A 15,043-nucleotide genomic window follows, 5' to 3' on the forward strand; every position below is an offset into this window, starting at 1 on the left:
GTCTCGCTTTTAATTACATGTCATTAATCTTCATACTGGTCATTGTTGCAACACTTGTGTAATTATGCAATATATAATGTTAATCATATCATCAATCCATCATTAAAAGATTTTGTCGGTCAATTAACAAAGAATGAGATAAGACACTTCAGGCATTTCCCAGAAGCCATAGTCCCCCGGGGCGACCCTTCATGCTATTGTACCTCAGCTATCTCTCTGCACAGAAAAATACCAAAACAACCTCCTTCCTCGTTCTTCAATCTCCCTGCCTGCCTTTCATTCCGTTCTACCCATCTCTCTGTTCCCCATCTACCTGTCTAACTGTCAAACTGTCTAAACATCTTCATGTCTACCTGTCTACTCACCTGTCTATCACCCTCTATCTCTACCTCTCTTCCCAGCTACCTGTCTTCATGTCCACCTGTCTCCCTGCCTACACATCTACCTGTCTACACATCTCTACATGTTTCCCAATCGACCTTTCTACCCGCCTACACGTCTAACAACCGTCTGCCTGTCTACCTGTCTACCTGCCTATCTGCCTACCTGGTAGACAGATAAACAGACAAACACACGCACACGAGAAACCAAAAATGTGTTCCTGTAATAAGTTTTCAATATCTAGCCAAGTAGACAAGAAGACCTGCTGACATAAGGACAATTAGGCAGATAGACAGGTAGGCAGGTAGACAGGTAGACTGAAATAATATAAGGTACCTAAGACGTAAGATAAAGGCTACGTAAGATAAAGGTTATTGGGGTTATTACAATATATTATATTATAAAATAATATTTTATCTTATTTCAGTAAACATGTGTGGAAAGAGAGACAATTCAAGACGTCAGCTACAGTAAGGAATCAAGGGGCTCGGCCAAAGAACTTCTCCTGCGGTGCCTACTTTGTTTACTCTGCCATCTCTTCATCATTGTTTGAATGAGGAATAAATGTACAATATTATATCAATGCATTCATTTTCAAATAATGGCATTGTTCATGACTTATGTTTATTTTGGTTTACTAATAGCTTTCTTTTATGGTTTTATGTCTATCTATTTCTATAAATTATTTTAAGTGAATTTATTTGTGTATAGTCAAGGACAGGCCTTCCAGTTTGCAGCAGGCTGGTGTTCGCTGGTGGTCTGACATACTGGGCAGCATGGCGAAGAGCAGACGGTACTCAAATGGGTTTAACATTCACGCTAACCCTATTTAATTTGACATAGGCGGGGGGAATTTCAGACGAAAGATACTGTTGACCAATAATAACAGAGCTATAGCTGTAGCTCAAAATCAAGCCACTAGAGGGTGCTATGAGTAATCGTACATAGTGCAGGTGTAAATAATCTGTCCTGGATTATAAATTACGTTACCCGTTTACGTGTGAGTGTCGCGTTGTGACTTCAGGCATCGATTACCATTCAGAACATGTCAAACAAACATGTATATATGTCTTGTGTGCTGAAAATATGAAAAAACACAATCTCACGACGATAAGAATTCAAGAACAACAGTGCTTTATTCCTTTATTTCCTCAATGTGACTAATACATTATAGTATATACTTTTTGACTATTTACAGTACGTTGCAAAAGTTCTTTAAAATGTAAAAGAATGTTAAAATAACGATTCAGTCAAAGCATTGCAAGCTAGTTTTCCCCATGGTGGTAACCATATTGGTAGAGAGAAGTCGACGTGATATAAAACAACATTACACTACGGCAAGTGATACGCGATTTAAATTCAAATAAAGAAAATAATCTAATTTTAGTAAACGGCTTCCAGAGCGAGATATTCACCCCTTTCTGCCCCATGGGGCCTCAAGGGTACGAAATGACTTCATCAGCTGAACCTAATGTGGTAACTAGTATCCCTTTCTTCAAGACTGAAGCCAGTCTCTCATGTCCGCAGCATCCACTGCCTCTAGCGGCTTCTCGCCTTCCAGACATAAAAGCGTTACGGTAACGAGGACAGTCATGAAGTTACAGTACTGTTTAGGGTGGTTAACATGTATAGAACGCAGGCAAGTCAATTCAAAAAGCCTTGAATAAATGTATCTTTATTCAGATATAACCAACTAACATAATAATATACCATATATACTACAAGTAGCAACACTGTTTTTGGTCGAGTCCTTTTGAGAGCTCAGTAGTCAAAGCGTTGCAGACTGGAGACAGAACTTTGAAAGAGGGATTAAACCAAGTTTGTTTGTAAGCAAAGTGTGGGACCGTTCATAGGAAACCAGGTGGTGTCACAGACAAGCTGATGGCTTCTGACTCCATTGAAACGTTGCTGGTAAAGGATAGTTAAAATGGTCCTTCTTTAGTGCTAAACTACAGTTCTTACAGTCGCGGTGTCTAAAAGCAGGCTGAGACTAGGTTAACATAAGTCGGTGAGTTTATCTTTGCTATGACTTGACTACTGAGATGACTACAGAAGTGAGTTCCGAACTGTGAGATTTTTAAAGTGTCAGTACCTGATAATGAGGAGGACGTGACATCACACACACAAGCTACACGGACACACGTTAAGTACACCGCTTCTGATAGGGCGAGAGCAGAAGCGCTGTGGATTGTTCAGTTTGGCCTTTTAGTTTGAACACGATTAAAGAAAGGCACAGGGTCGCGAACAGCTGGACACATGCAGACGTGGAGACACGCGCACACGCACACACACACACACACACACAGCCGGCTGTATGATTCCATGACAACCGCGGCGGGAAATGAACACGAGGGGTGCGGCCAGCGCGCTAAATGCATTCTGCTACAGAACCAAACTCAGTGTGTTACGATGAGACACGAACCGTTCAGAGGACACTCAGTCACCCACGTAGCCAGAGGCATACAGACGGAGGGTTGGGCCACAGAGAGTAAGTTGTTGTTGAACTTCCAGATTCCAGGGATAAAACACGGAGTCGACCAGCCAGACAAGAGGTAACGTCAAGCAGCGGGTGGCTCTGGCTGGGTCCCCCCCCCCCCCCCGCTGGGTGGGTGATAGGTGGATGGATGCATGGGTGGGGGGGCCGGTGGATGGGTGGGTGGGTGATGGATGATTAGATGTGTGTATGGGTGGTGATGGGTGGGGGCGTCCTAGGTGAGGCTGGCGTTGGAGCTGCTGGTGTTGCTGTTCTTCCTCTGTCCGCTCTGCACCACGCTGGGCACCTGCAGTCCCGTCTTCACAGAGAACGTCCCGTTCCACACCTGCAGGGGGCAGCAGAGGGACAAACGGGGACGTTGGGGTTGGCTGGATTATCTTTTTTCTTTTTCTCATGTCTTGTACATCGCGCACACACACAAACCTTTCGTAACCGGATAGTGAGAGTAGCTGGGGTAGGAAACCTCATTACGGTAACAGGGTTACAATCATCTCCCAGTGTTCATGTACACACGCTGATTGTTACTCTATGCGCTTAGGTTTTTATCTATTTTATGTATTTCGTATTTACTAAAACTGCAGTTTTCAGTTTCCTTACCATGACAGACACATAAAACCTGGAGTGCTCACCATGAAGGCCGGTATGATGGGCTGTGTGAACTTGGTCCTGAAGGTGTGCATCAGCTGCTTGAGTTTGGCGTTGTAGAAGGACAGGATCCCTGGAGGCAGAAACACCAGCACCACATGTTAGCTGCTGCTGCGTCATGCTAGCTAGCTTGTCAACTCAAGATTGAAAATGTTAGTTTACTATAATGCAAGTTACGTTTTTATAATATAAATGTGGATAATGATTTGAAGACGGCAGCATAATACCAGTGAAATACGATGCTTAGATTGACCTCATGCTAAACCTGCGCTATGCATTTTTTTTCCAATTAGCAACCTCTTTATTTTCAGACTATCACAGATTTTCCCATGTTGGGAATGTACCGGATAAATCGATTTTCGGTTCAGAATTCCCTGGATGGGTTAACCCTTGGATGGACGAGGATTATTTCTTGAGAAATAGGAGTTTAGAGGTGTCATAGTGCAGCTTTAACACTCGGCTCTGTGTGGCCTCCCCCTCCCCGTAGTTTAGAGGTGTCACTCGGCTCTGTGTGGCCTCACCCTCCCCGTAGTTTAGAGGTCACATAGTGCAGCTTTAACCCCGGCTCTGTGTGGCCTCACCCTCCTCGTAGCTTAGAGGTGACATAGTGCAGCTTTAACCCTGGTTTCTGTGTGGCCTCACCCTCCTCGTAGTTGCAGTACACCCCTATGCGGTCTGGGATGGCGCAGTCCAGGGTGCGGGCCTTGTTGTTGTGCTTAGCCGTGAGGCTCTGCTGCAGCCAGTTGTTGAGGTGGATGCACCAGGACGCTCCGCTCTTCCCCAGCTGGTCGAAGCGGCCAAGGCTGCGCAGGGCCACGCCCACCGCGAAGGCCTTGCTCTCCTTGTCGAAGCGCACCTCCCAGTACTGCTGGCCGGCGTCGATCGCCGTGTCCGCTGCGGGGAGAGACGACGCAGCAGTGAGGCCGTGATCACGTGAACGGGCGGACTCGGAAAACAAGCGAATGAAAACACACGCACACGCACACACGTTTTAAGACTGTAAAAAGGTTTGGCAGTAAGGGATGAATGTTAGGAAGGTACTGAGCCACCCACTTTGCCTTCAACCTTTGTTTAAGAAGTGGCTGAAGGGTAGCATGAAAAATAGTTTCATATATTTTTGTGCGCATCGTAGTAACATGTGACGACTTGTTAATCGCACTCACAGTTGGTGATGACACCTCAAAACCACAAAGAGCAGAAGCCAGTGACCATATTTTAAAAGGTGACATCAAACCACTGTGAGAAAACCGCGAGTGCGATTAACAAGTCACACTCACGCCTTGTGGTCAAATATGTCCCCTTCAACCGTCGACTGGAGAAGGATCTCACTCCCACTGCGTCGGCGGTACTCACCCAACACCGTGTAGGACTCGGCCGTGAAGCGGTCGCGGCCCGGCCTCACGGTGGGCACCCTCTTGGGGGACATCATGGACACCCTGAGACGGATCAGAGGGACACCCGCCGTTAGAACCCCCTGATCCCTGGTTGGACTGGTCATGGGGGGACTGGTCATTGGGGGACTGGTCATGGGGGGACTGGTCATGGGGGGACTGGTCATGGGGGGACTGGTCATTGGGACTGGTCATGGGGGACTGGTCATGGGGGACTGGTCATTGGGACTGGTCATTGGGGGACTGGTCATGGGGGGACTGGTCATTGGGACTGGTCATGGGGGACTGGTCATTGGGGACTGGTCATTGGGGGACTGGTCATGGGGGGACTGGTCATGGGGGGACTGGTCATGGGGGGACTGGTCATGGGGGGACTGGTCATGGGGGGACTGGTGGGTACCTGGCCGGGGAGTGCATGGGCGACTGGTTGGTGCGGTTCTTGTCCTTGCGGATCTCCTGGACCTTGCCCCCCACACTGTCCCACTCCACGCTGAGCTCCTCCACCTTCAGGTTCTGGTGGGCCGACGCCGCGTCCAGTTTGAACAGGAAGGCTAAGGGGTCCAAACGGAGAAAACACACACACAATGAGGCTTCACCTGGCCGGGCCCGGCGGGTTTTACGGGCTCGAGTCGCTTCGCTGGGACCATCCAAGCAAGGAAGAAAAAGAAAGAACCGTGTCACAGCATGCTTCAGGTGGAAGCGTCACCCAACGTAATGTAGGCCATTTTGTGGCTGATTGTTCAGAAGCATGGTAACCCAGCTCAGACCACATCAGGTGTTATCAGGTTGCAGAGCAGACGTAGGTTCGGCACGGTGGCGTCAGCAGACTTCTGTTGAAGCGGCGTAGGAGGTAGAGAGGGTTGTCCTGCAAATGGAGGGTTGCTAGTTCGGTCGCGGGCTCCTCTAGCAGAGTGTCGAGGTGTCCCTGAGCAAGACACCCAACGCATTCTCTCGGAGTCGGTGGGAGGATGGGTGAATGCGAGGCACTTACTGAACAGTGCTTTGAGTGGCCACCGGTCTGAAGAGTGCTATTTAAATGCAGTCCGATGACCATTCGTGGTGCCAAAAGAGAGAGTGGGTTCAGAACACGTTGGTCGTATCGGAGCATCTATTTAATCCACAGAGGGACTTGTTTGTGGCGTGCCGAAAGTCAAACCTTTTTTTTTTCTTTTTTTTTTAAAGGTGGAATCAACGTAATAGAGACATCACTGCGGTGATTATAGTTTTGCACCAGTTGCCTTGATGACGCAGTGAATCGTACTCTTCAATGGAGTCTCTCTCCGGGTGAAACCGTCCCTGAGGTTGGTTTGGCGTGAGAGCCCAGCACCGAGCCCCGAGCCACCGCTTCCTCCCGCGCTAGGGGCCGGGTGAGGACGGCCACTTTCACAACCTTATCTTGTGATCCCGCTGCAAGCGGACGCCAGCTGCGAGCAAATCTCTGGTCTGATCTCAGTCGTACCAAACCCTGAGTGCACCACGCATCTACGCACGGTGTTTGGTCTGCAAGGAGCGCGGATGTGAGGAACGCTCAACCCCGGGGAACAGTGGTTTGTCTGCTCTGTGGGCTGGTTTGTCTGCTCTGTGGGCTGGTGTGTGTGTGTGTGTGTGTGTGTGTGTGTGTGTGTGTGTGTGTGTGTGTGTGTGTGTGTGTGTGTGTGTGTGTGTGTGTGTGTGTGTGTGTGTGTGTGTGTGTGTGTGTGTGTGTGTGTGTGTGTGTGTGTGTGTGTGTGCGCGTGCGTGAGAGGTGTGTGTGTGTGTGTGTGCGCGTGCGTGAGAGGTGTGTGTGCGTGTGTACCGTGCGTCTCCAGCGTGACGGGTTCAGAGAACTCCCCGGCCACGGCCTTGTTGCACGCCTTCACTCTGAACGTCATGAAGCGCGTGTCGAAGCGTAACCCTGGCGACGGGAAATAAATTAGAACAACAAAAGCACACGGGACATTTGCATAGCTCTTAGCACACGCACATAGCACGCGCACACACAAACACAAAGATGCTTTGTTTTAAGAACTTGCCATATTTGTGCAGCATAACAATACCAGTGCATTTCATTACCAGTGCATTTCACAGACACACACACACACACACACACACACACACACACACACACACACACACACACACACACACACACACACACACACACACACACACACACACACACACACACACACACACACACACACACACACACAGTAATGAGGTTTCGCTCCCAACTAGGGTGTTTTGTTTGGTTGGAACCGGAACTGTTCAAACCCAGAGGCCTGTCCCGTCATTAACAAACAACGGGACCACAGTCGACCAATCAGAGCGCAGCGTTGGACAGCACCGTGGTGCGAGGACCGACCTGTGAGCGTGTGCTCCATCGGGCGGATGCCCTCGACCACCATCCAGGGGAACTCCTCCCGCAGCCGGGGGGCCCCGTCGTGGTTGGTGCGGCGGTGCTCCAGCGTGTAGTGGTCGATCTTGCTGTCCGGCTCCTGCAGCGTCCACAAGACGCTCACCGTGTTGTCGCACACCTGGCACTCCGACACCTGGATCTCCGGCGTCGCGGGCACTGTGGGGGGAGGGGGGGGGTCAACACCCAGGTCACCACTGACCATGACCCCGTTGGGGCGTGTGGAGAGGTGTGCGACCCCAACGTAACGATGTTAACTCTACACCTGCGCTCCACATCATGCTCCAGGGGGTAAGCTTTGTGTAACACTAAGTGATCTGAGGCCGCATGATATTGTATACAAAGAATAACACTTTAATAACACTTTTCAATTTATATTTTAAAATGTTGTATACATTTATTTTAATACGCTAAATATTTTGTATATAATTGCATTTAGCATGCAATTATTATTGCATACTATATATATATATATTTATATATATATATATATATATATATATATATATATATATATATATATATATATATATATATATATATATATATATATATATATATATACATATACATATATATATGTATATATGTATATATATATATATATATACATATATATATATATATATATATATATATATATATATATATATATATATATATATATATATATATATATATATATATATATATATACATATATATATATATATATATATATATATACTATATATATATATAATTTTATTTTTTTCATTGAATCTTTCTAGAATATTATGCCCTAACCCAGGTCATACTAACAACCCAGTCTGAGCTCGTTGTATACTTGACCCCGAACCCATCTGAGTTGGGCTGAGCCTCTATGACCTCATGGGGGCTTCATCACAGACCTGGGAGGAAGGAGATTCCCCGCAGCATCTCCCGCTCCTGGCTGAAGTCCACCATCATGTGGCTCATGTTGTCACTGGCCTTAGCCTTCAGGGAAAGGCGGAAGGCGGGGGCCATTGTGACGCTACCAACAAAAGAGACACACAAACGAACCACGGGTGAGCACACACACGCACGCACAGCAGACAACCAGAAGAGAGGAGAAGAAAAAGAAGAAGCACGCCCCTGTATTCAGCTGAACAGTGACTGGCACGCCAAACACCATCGCTAACATGAAGGGCTAGCTCTAAAGCTATTTGCTACTTAAAGTGATGGACAACAGCGTCTGTAACGTTTAATAACCACAGCATATCACAGAGGGGGGTTTCTACCACATACCAAATATCCTGTCAAGAAGATGTATTCTGGCATTTAATAAAGTATAATAATATACATCTTAAAGCCAGCTAATGAGGCCAGTGGTGGAAAGACTCAGGCTTCTAGGGGAGCAGTCTGTCTCATCCTCTCTGGAGTTTGCTCCTCAGAGTTCAGTACAGCCTCATTTCAGCTGCAGAATCCCGTCACGCGAGTGGAAGGTCATTTAAAACCTTGCTTGGCGATGGAAAATAGACCCTTAGGCTTGAAGAAATAGAAGCTAATCGGTCGACTGAGACGACGCGAGTCGGCAGTGGACTCGGTGGAACCTCATCCGATACTTGATACTGTGATAGACCGTAAAAACATAATGAGAAGTCAATGAGGCGTCTCTGTTGTCCATCACTTTAACAAAACAAACGATAGTCTACAAGACTTCACTACCAGTCATGACACTGACCACCACTCCACACAGCTGTGACCAGAGAGCAGCATTCACCAGGGGGGGGGGGGGGGGGGTGTGACACACGATGGAGGAAGCTACTCAGGACGCGGGGAATGAATAAAATAACAAAGGACAAAACAAGGACAACCAACCGAACCCCACCGGGTCAAAGTGAGGGTCGTCTCAAATGCATCGGCTAACGGGGAGGGGGGGGGGACTGCAGCATTTGGGAAGGCATGCAGGGCTAGGCTATGATGGGATGGCTGAGGGGTTAGGAGGCTAGGAGAGGAGGTGGTGGTGGAGAGGGGGTGGACTGAAGTACTATACCTATCCTTAATGTCTTTGGCCGCCTGGAGAGAGGAAGCGGTGGAGGAAAGGAAAGGAGGAGAGGAGACATATGGAACGGAGAGAACACTGAGTTGGGAGCCCATGAGCTTGTGATTCAACACTTCATAAACACACACAGAGCCACAGGAGTTGTGCGTTAAAACAACAGTGTCAGTAGTGGGACAAACAACCTCAAACACTAAAAGGAGCGTTTCAGTTATTCAAACATTTGAAGACTGCAAACCTCCTCCACCAATACACGCGTAGAAGTCCCCAATTTCGTTGCACTTTGTGCAATGATATTAAAGAGATTATAAAAATCGTAATAATAAAAATATTAAAAATAAAACGGACGGCTGTGGGGAACAGCGTAGGGCTGTGGAGCGGAACGGGGGGCGGGCTGTACCTGCATGAAGCCCTCCGTCTGGGAGGAACACAGCGTCTGATTGGCTAGATCCAGCAGCTCCTCCGAGCTCTCTAGGGCCTTAGAGCAGGCACTCAGCTGACTCTGAGAGAGAGAGAGAGACAGACAGAGAGGCAGAGAGAGAGACAGAGAGAGAGAGAGAGAGAGGCAGATAGAGAGAGAGAGAGAGAGAGAGAGACAGACAGAGGAAGACAGAAGCACGAGGACGAGCCCGGATCAGAACAGACAGCCCAGAGGGTCTCTACTGTCTATATAATGGAACCATTATGTCCTCTGGGACGGCTGCACAGAACAGACATCATTTGAGAGTCAGGCCTGGTGCCGAAGGTCCAAGGCTGGTCTTTAAACAGTCATACACAAACGCACACACACAGTGGGAACACAAAGAGGAGGAGACCAGCGACATGCTGTCCATCGCGGTCACTGCTGTGACGTTGAGAGTGAAAACTGAAGACTAAAAAGCTCACTATCTATCTTTGATAAATGGTTTGAACTTAAGAGTGCAGAATGTAACCTTTGTGAAGAAAGTGGCCTGAGCTTTGAGAGAAGGTTGGCCTGTTTGTCAACTTGAATGAATGAATGAATCCACCTCCTCTTTGTGTTAAAAGGTCTTTGTGTTGGCAGTGGAGAGGCACGGAGTGAATACGCGCCACGCACGGAACCTCTGATGTGTCTCACCATCACACGTCAAATATTGATCTAGGATTAATTAAAAAGAGAGCAGTTATGTGTCATATGGGTTAGCATCATAGCGAGGTTAGCTGGTTAAAATCAGAGTCAGGTGAGCTGGTTACCTGCAGCTGGTCAGGGTTAGTCAGGTGTGCTAGTTTACTGCAGCTGGTCAGGGTTAGTCAGGTGAGCTAGTTACCTGCAGCTGGTCAGGGTTAGTCAGGTGAGCTAGTTACCTGCAGCTCGTAGGTGCGGCTGGCGCGCTCCTGTTTGATGCGGGTCAGCATCCCGTCCTTCAGCTGGTCCAGGACGGCGTTGAGGGAGGTGAACTCAGACTCCAAGTCTCCATGGACACGGTCTGAGTTGGCCTGGAGACAGACGGAGAGCAGTGAGACAGGGAGCAGTGAGACACAGAGCGGTGAGACACAGCAGTGAGACACACAGCAGTGAGACATGGAGCGGTGAGACACAGAGCGGTGAGACACAGCAGTGAGACACAGCAGTGAGACACAGCAGTGAGACACACAGCAGTGAGACATGGAGCGGTGAGACACAGAGCGGTGAGACACAGCAGTGAGACACACAGCAGTGAGACATGGAGCGGTGAGACACAGAGCAGTGAGACACGGAGCGGTGAGACACAAAGCAGTGAGACACAGAGCGGTGAGACACAGAGCAGCGAGACACACAGCAGTGAGACATGGAGCGGTGAGACACACAGCAGCGAGACAGACAGCAGTGAGACACACAGCAGTGAGACAGAGAGCAATGAGACACAGAGCAGTGAGACAGACAGCTCACAAAACAAAGCACATGTTCATTATGAACTGGTTACATGGGGGAATCGTAGCGGTGAGATGTTTCCTGTACCTCCAAGTTCTCCAGACTCTGTTTGAGGCTGCAGATGAAGTTTGTAATCTCCTCATTCTTTAACGTCAGCGTGGTCGTGATCTTACGAAGAGATTCCTGGAACACACACACACACACACACACACACACACACACACACACACACACACACACACACACACACACACACACACACACACACACACACACACACACACTTTCCATTTCAATACCCTTTATTTGCCTTTGAGGCAGAACGTCAACCATGTATACTTGAGCTTTCTCTTGGAAAGGCAGCGTTTCCGTTCTGCTCCACAGAGCAGGGTATCAGTATCCACCCTCTCAGAGCCGGAAAGGACACTTCATGGGCGAGGAGATGCGCATTCATAATTTAATAATGCGACTCCACCACTATGGGGATCTTACTGCATGCGTGTTCACATATGTTTTTTGTGGAAAAATACAAACTAAGGCGTTGCGTTGTATACGTTACGAGTCTACAACATGCCTGGGCCTTATTATACAACAGTGACAACACACCGTTCATAATCGGAGTAATGCTCTGTGATGCAGAAGGGCGCAGCAGCAGCAGCGGGCCGAGGTGGAGTATAGGACTGCAGCCCGCTTATCCCGGCTATAGGCTGCTATTATGTAATAGCGTTTGTAAACCCCTGATTCATATTAGACACGTCGGGACGGGCTTATCTGTGAAGCTATATTCCCATGGGATCAATGAAGGTGGGGATGATTATCTCACCGGTCACACACACACTAGACGTAAACCAAATGGCAGGTTCTTGGTATATAGAGAGAGGTGTCGTATTCCTGATCACCACAATTCTTGCAACCATACAAGATACATACATTGAATGTACAAGTACAAGTATGACCCGGAATAGACGAGTTCTCATGTTTCGTCGCTAGCCGTCCTCCCCTCCTTTCTTTGTATCGGAGCTACGCCCCGACCCGACCGAGACTAAACACCTGTTCCTGAGGTCCGGTCTTACCTTATGTTCCCCCATCCTGGCGCTCCGGCTCACTAGTCGCACAGTCACCAGAACTACAATCGGCACTTTTGCAACGTCCCCTTGTTTCGGTCTATTTTCACCACTCTGCTGGTACTGATGCTGCTATAGTACATTGCATCTTCGTTCACCGACGCCTTGGGCCGTTGTGCGTTGTGCGCATGCGGCCGTAGAGAACTCTGGGTATTGTGGTTTTGTCTCTGAGACGCAACGTAGGTTTGGTGGAACACAACGTAGGAGGATATTGAGAGTGCTCGTGATGTGTAATTACTAATGTCTTTTAATTATTGTTTGTGTTTGACTGCAGACATCCATTGTTTACGCCCTGCGTGCTTTAGGATGCTTCCTAGCAAATTAGGTGCATTATTTCTTTAATTATTAATTACACTATACTCCGAGGCTATTGGAAAGCCTATAAAAACTTCAGCAGCGTTTTTGCTACTGTGATAACCTCGTATTTTAATATATTCTTACATAAGAATTTAATAAGATGCTCAAAATCTCAAAATTTTCTATTTTATTTTGCGGATATGATCAAAAACCCTGGAGATCTGAGACCCATTTGTGTTTTGTCACAGGAAACCACAACTGTTGCCCTGGTAAAGAATGTATGGCATGTCTCGTAGCACCTTGACACCTCACCCACACATCCACAAACCAACACACACACACTCTCACATACACACCACAGACTGGCACATCTGCTGGCTTGGGTTCCACAAGCTTCACGTGTGTGATGTTCCTCTTCAGAAGGTTTCAGCATCTGTTTTTTAATCCTCCAGGTCTTGTGTTGGTGGCCGTGGCGTATTGTCCTATTGGCCAGTTGTTCCCATTGAACCAGCCTTCACTCGGTGCGTTTACATGCAGAGTCCTATTCGGGTAATTAAACAAATTAGACCTCAACAGGAATTTTAAAATGCATGTAAACACCTTTATCCAAGCTACTTCGGAGAGAAACCGGTACATGAACGGACAAGTGAATTCGCACCTGAACCGCTCGGCTCTGCCCGGCGGCTCTGGGAGACAGAGAGTGTTACAGTCTGCGTTCCACTGGGATCAGCATGCTGACCAGGGAGCCCTACTGCCGGTCGCTGTTCCTGGGCGTGGCGTGGAGGCGGTCCGGCCCCGCCCGTACGCTGGTGGGCTGCAGCGCCGGGCTGAGCGGGAGGCCTCGGGGATTATGGTCAAACTGTCGGAGTACTCAGTGGTTCTCAGTGGTTCTCAGTGGTACTCAGTGGTTCTCTGTGGTTCTCAGTGGTTCTCTGTGGTTCTCAGTGGTTCTCAGTGGTACTCAGTGGTTCTCAGTGGTTCTCTGTGGTTCTCTGTGGTTCTCTGTGGTTCTCTGAGGTTCTCAGTGGTTCTCTGAGGTTCTCAGTGGTTCTCAGTGGTTCTCTTTGGTTCTCAGTGGTTGTCTTCAGTTCTACGGTCCAGCCCTGACTCTGACTCTGGCCTCTTCTGGTGTCTTCTGTGTGCACGGGCTGAAAAAATTGGGCACACACACACACACACACACACACACACACACACACACACACACACACACACACACACACACACACACACACACACACACACACACACACACACACACACACACACACACACACACAACACAAAGACACACGCGCACACACAGTGCCTGGTTTCGTTGCTGGTCTTTGGTTGTGTACAGAGAGGACTGTAGGTAGATGGTGTTCTAAGTTCTCATGATAGACTCCACCCCCTCCACCCACCCCCACACACTCTTACCGCTTGATGTCTGAAAGAGCACCGTCTTACAGGAAGTCCTGACAGATAGGGTGCATGATGCCTTTAGATTGACGTAACATGTTCATACCTGGTGTTTGCGGCAGAAGCTAACACCTTGAGAAGAACACAATGATAGTCTGGGAGATGTTCCTTATTCCAGTCTCCCTGGCAGGTAGGATTAAGAACTAGACAGCTCTGATATTTAATACAATACAAATATTCAGTATTATATATAAAGAATTTGTTGATTTATCTTAATGTCAAAAGTAAATTATTATTTTCCTTTAACTGCTGTCGTGGAAAAATCAATCATAACTATAAATATACAATCACATACAAATTATATTAACCTTGTTTAGATAATTATTACATTAGAATAAACTGTATACATTCTCCCTGTAACTTAAAACAAATCCCTTCCTCTCTTAAACTGAGAGAGGTTAAGTTAATTCGTATTCAAGTTCCCACTGGAACCAGTAAGTCTGGTTTTGTGACCAGGCCAATCGACTGACTTCTTTGTTGTGTAAACTATTTATAGCCACCATGTCTTGCAAACCTGCAGACATGTCCAATAACCACCCGTTGTATTGCAAATTAACTTGGCCTTAGGTCACTCCCACTCCCTACCCACAATGGAAACGTTCCCTATAAGAATGTTGTTCACCTATTGTTTCATCGAATGTGTTCTTGGTAACTTTGCTGCCAGTACTTTTCCCATGATCATGCTTTAAGATTAAATCAAATATTTCGCTGTCCGACGTGTCCGTGAGAGAACTTTCTCTTCATCAACTGCAAACATACATTCATCTCTTTTTATCTAGGGATCTATCATTTATTGATACGATAACGATTAGTTTTGTGTGGACATGTTAAACATCTCTCTCTCTCTCTCTCTCTCTCTCTCTCTCTCTCTCTCTCTCTCTCTCTCTCTCTCTCTCTCTCTCTCTCTCTCTCTCTCTCACTTCACTCTTCCCAGTGACAGCCATGTCGTCAAATTTTACACCCCA

The 15,043-nt window shown here is 47.5% G+C and overlaps 1 protein-coding gene across 1 annotated transcript; it reads right to left on the reverse strand.

The window, feature by feature from the left end:
• Positions 1 to 1,140: 1,140 nt before the first annotated feature.
• Positions 1,141 to 12,713, reverse strand: fsd1 (fibronectin type III and SPRY domain containing 1). The gene is made up of 13 exons (XM_056604696.1): positions 12,270 to 12,713; positions 11,284 to 11,379; positions 10,650 to 10,781; positions 9,727 to 9,828; positions 9,321 to 9,343; positions 8,197 to 8,318; positions 7,256 to 7,465; positions 6,707 to 6,805; positions 5,312 to 5,462; positions 4,874 to 4,956; positions 4,163 to 4,414; positions 3,505 to 3,593; positions 1,141 to 3,200 (listed from the first exon to the last, which is right to left on the reverse strand). Exons 1-13 carry the CDS (start codon positions 12,282 to 12,284, stop codon positions 3,090 to 3,092), a joined length of 1,485 nt encoding a protein of 494 aa, XP_056460671.1. The 5' UTR covers positions 12,285 to 12,713; the 3' UTR covers positions 1,141 to 3,089.
• Between the last annotated feature and the right edge of the window lie 2,330 nt (positions 12,714 to 15,043).

Source organism: Gadus chalcogrammus, chromosome 12 (genome assembly GCF_026213295.1).
Source record: "Gadus chalcogrammus isolate NIFS_2021 chromosome 12, NIFS_Gcha_1.0, whole genome shotgun sequence".
NCBI lineage: Eukaryota > Metazoa > Chordata > Actinopteri > Gadiformes > Gadidae > Gadus > Gadus chalcogrammus.

Coding starts and splice junctions, on each gene's coding strand:
- fsd1 (XM_056604696.1), bottom strand. Junction 4,957..5,311: donor CCCATGCACTCCCCGGCCAG/GTACCCACCAGT, acceptor GATCCGTCTCAG/GGTGTCCATGATGTCCCCCA. Junction 3,594..4,162: donor GTACTGCAACTACGAGGAGG/GTGAGGCCACAC, acceptor TTCTGCCTCCAG/GGATCCTGTCCTTCTACAAC.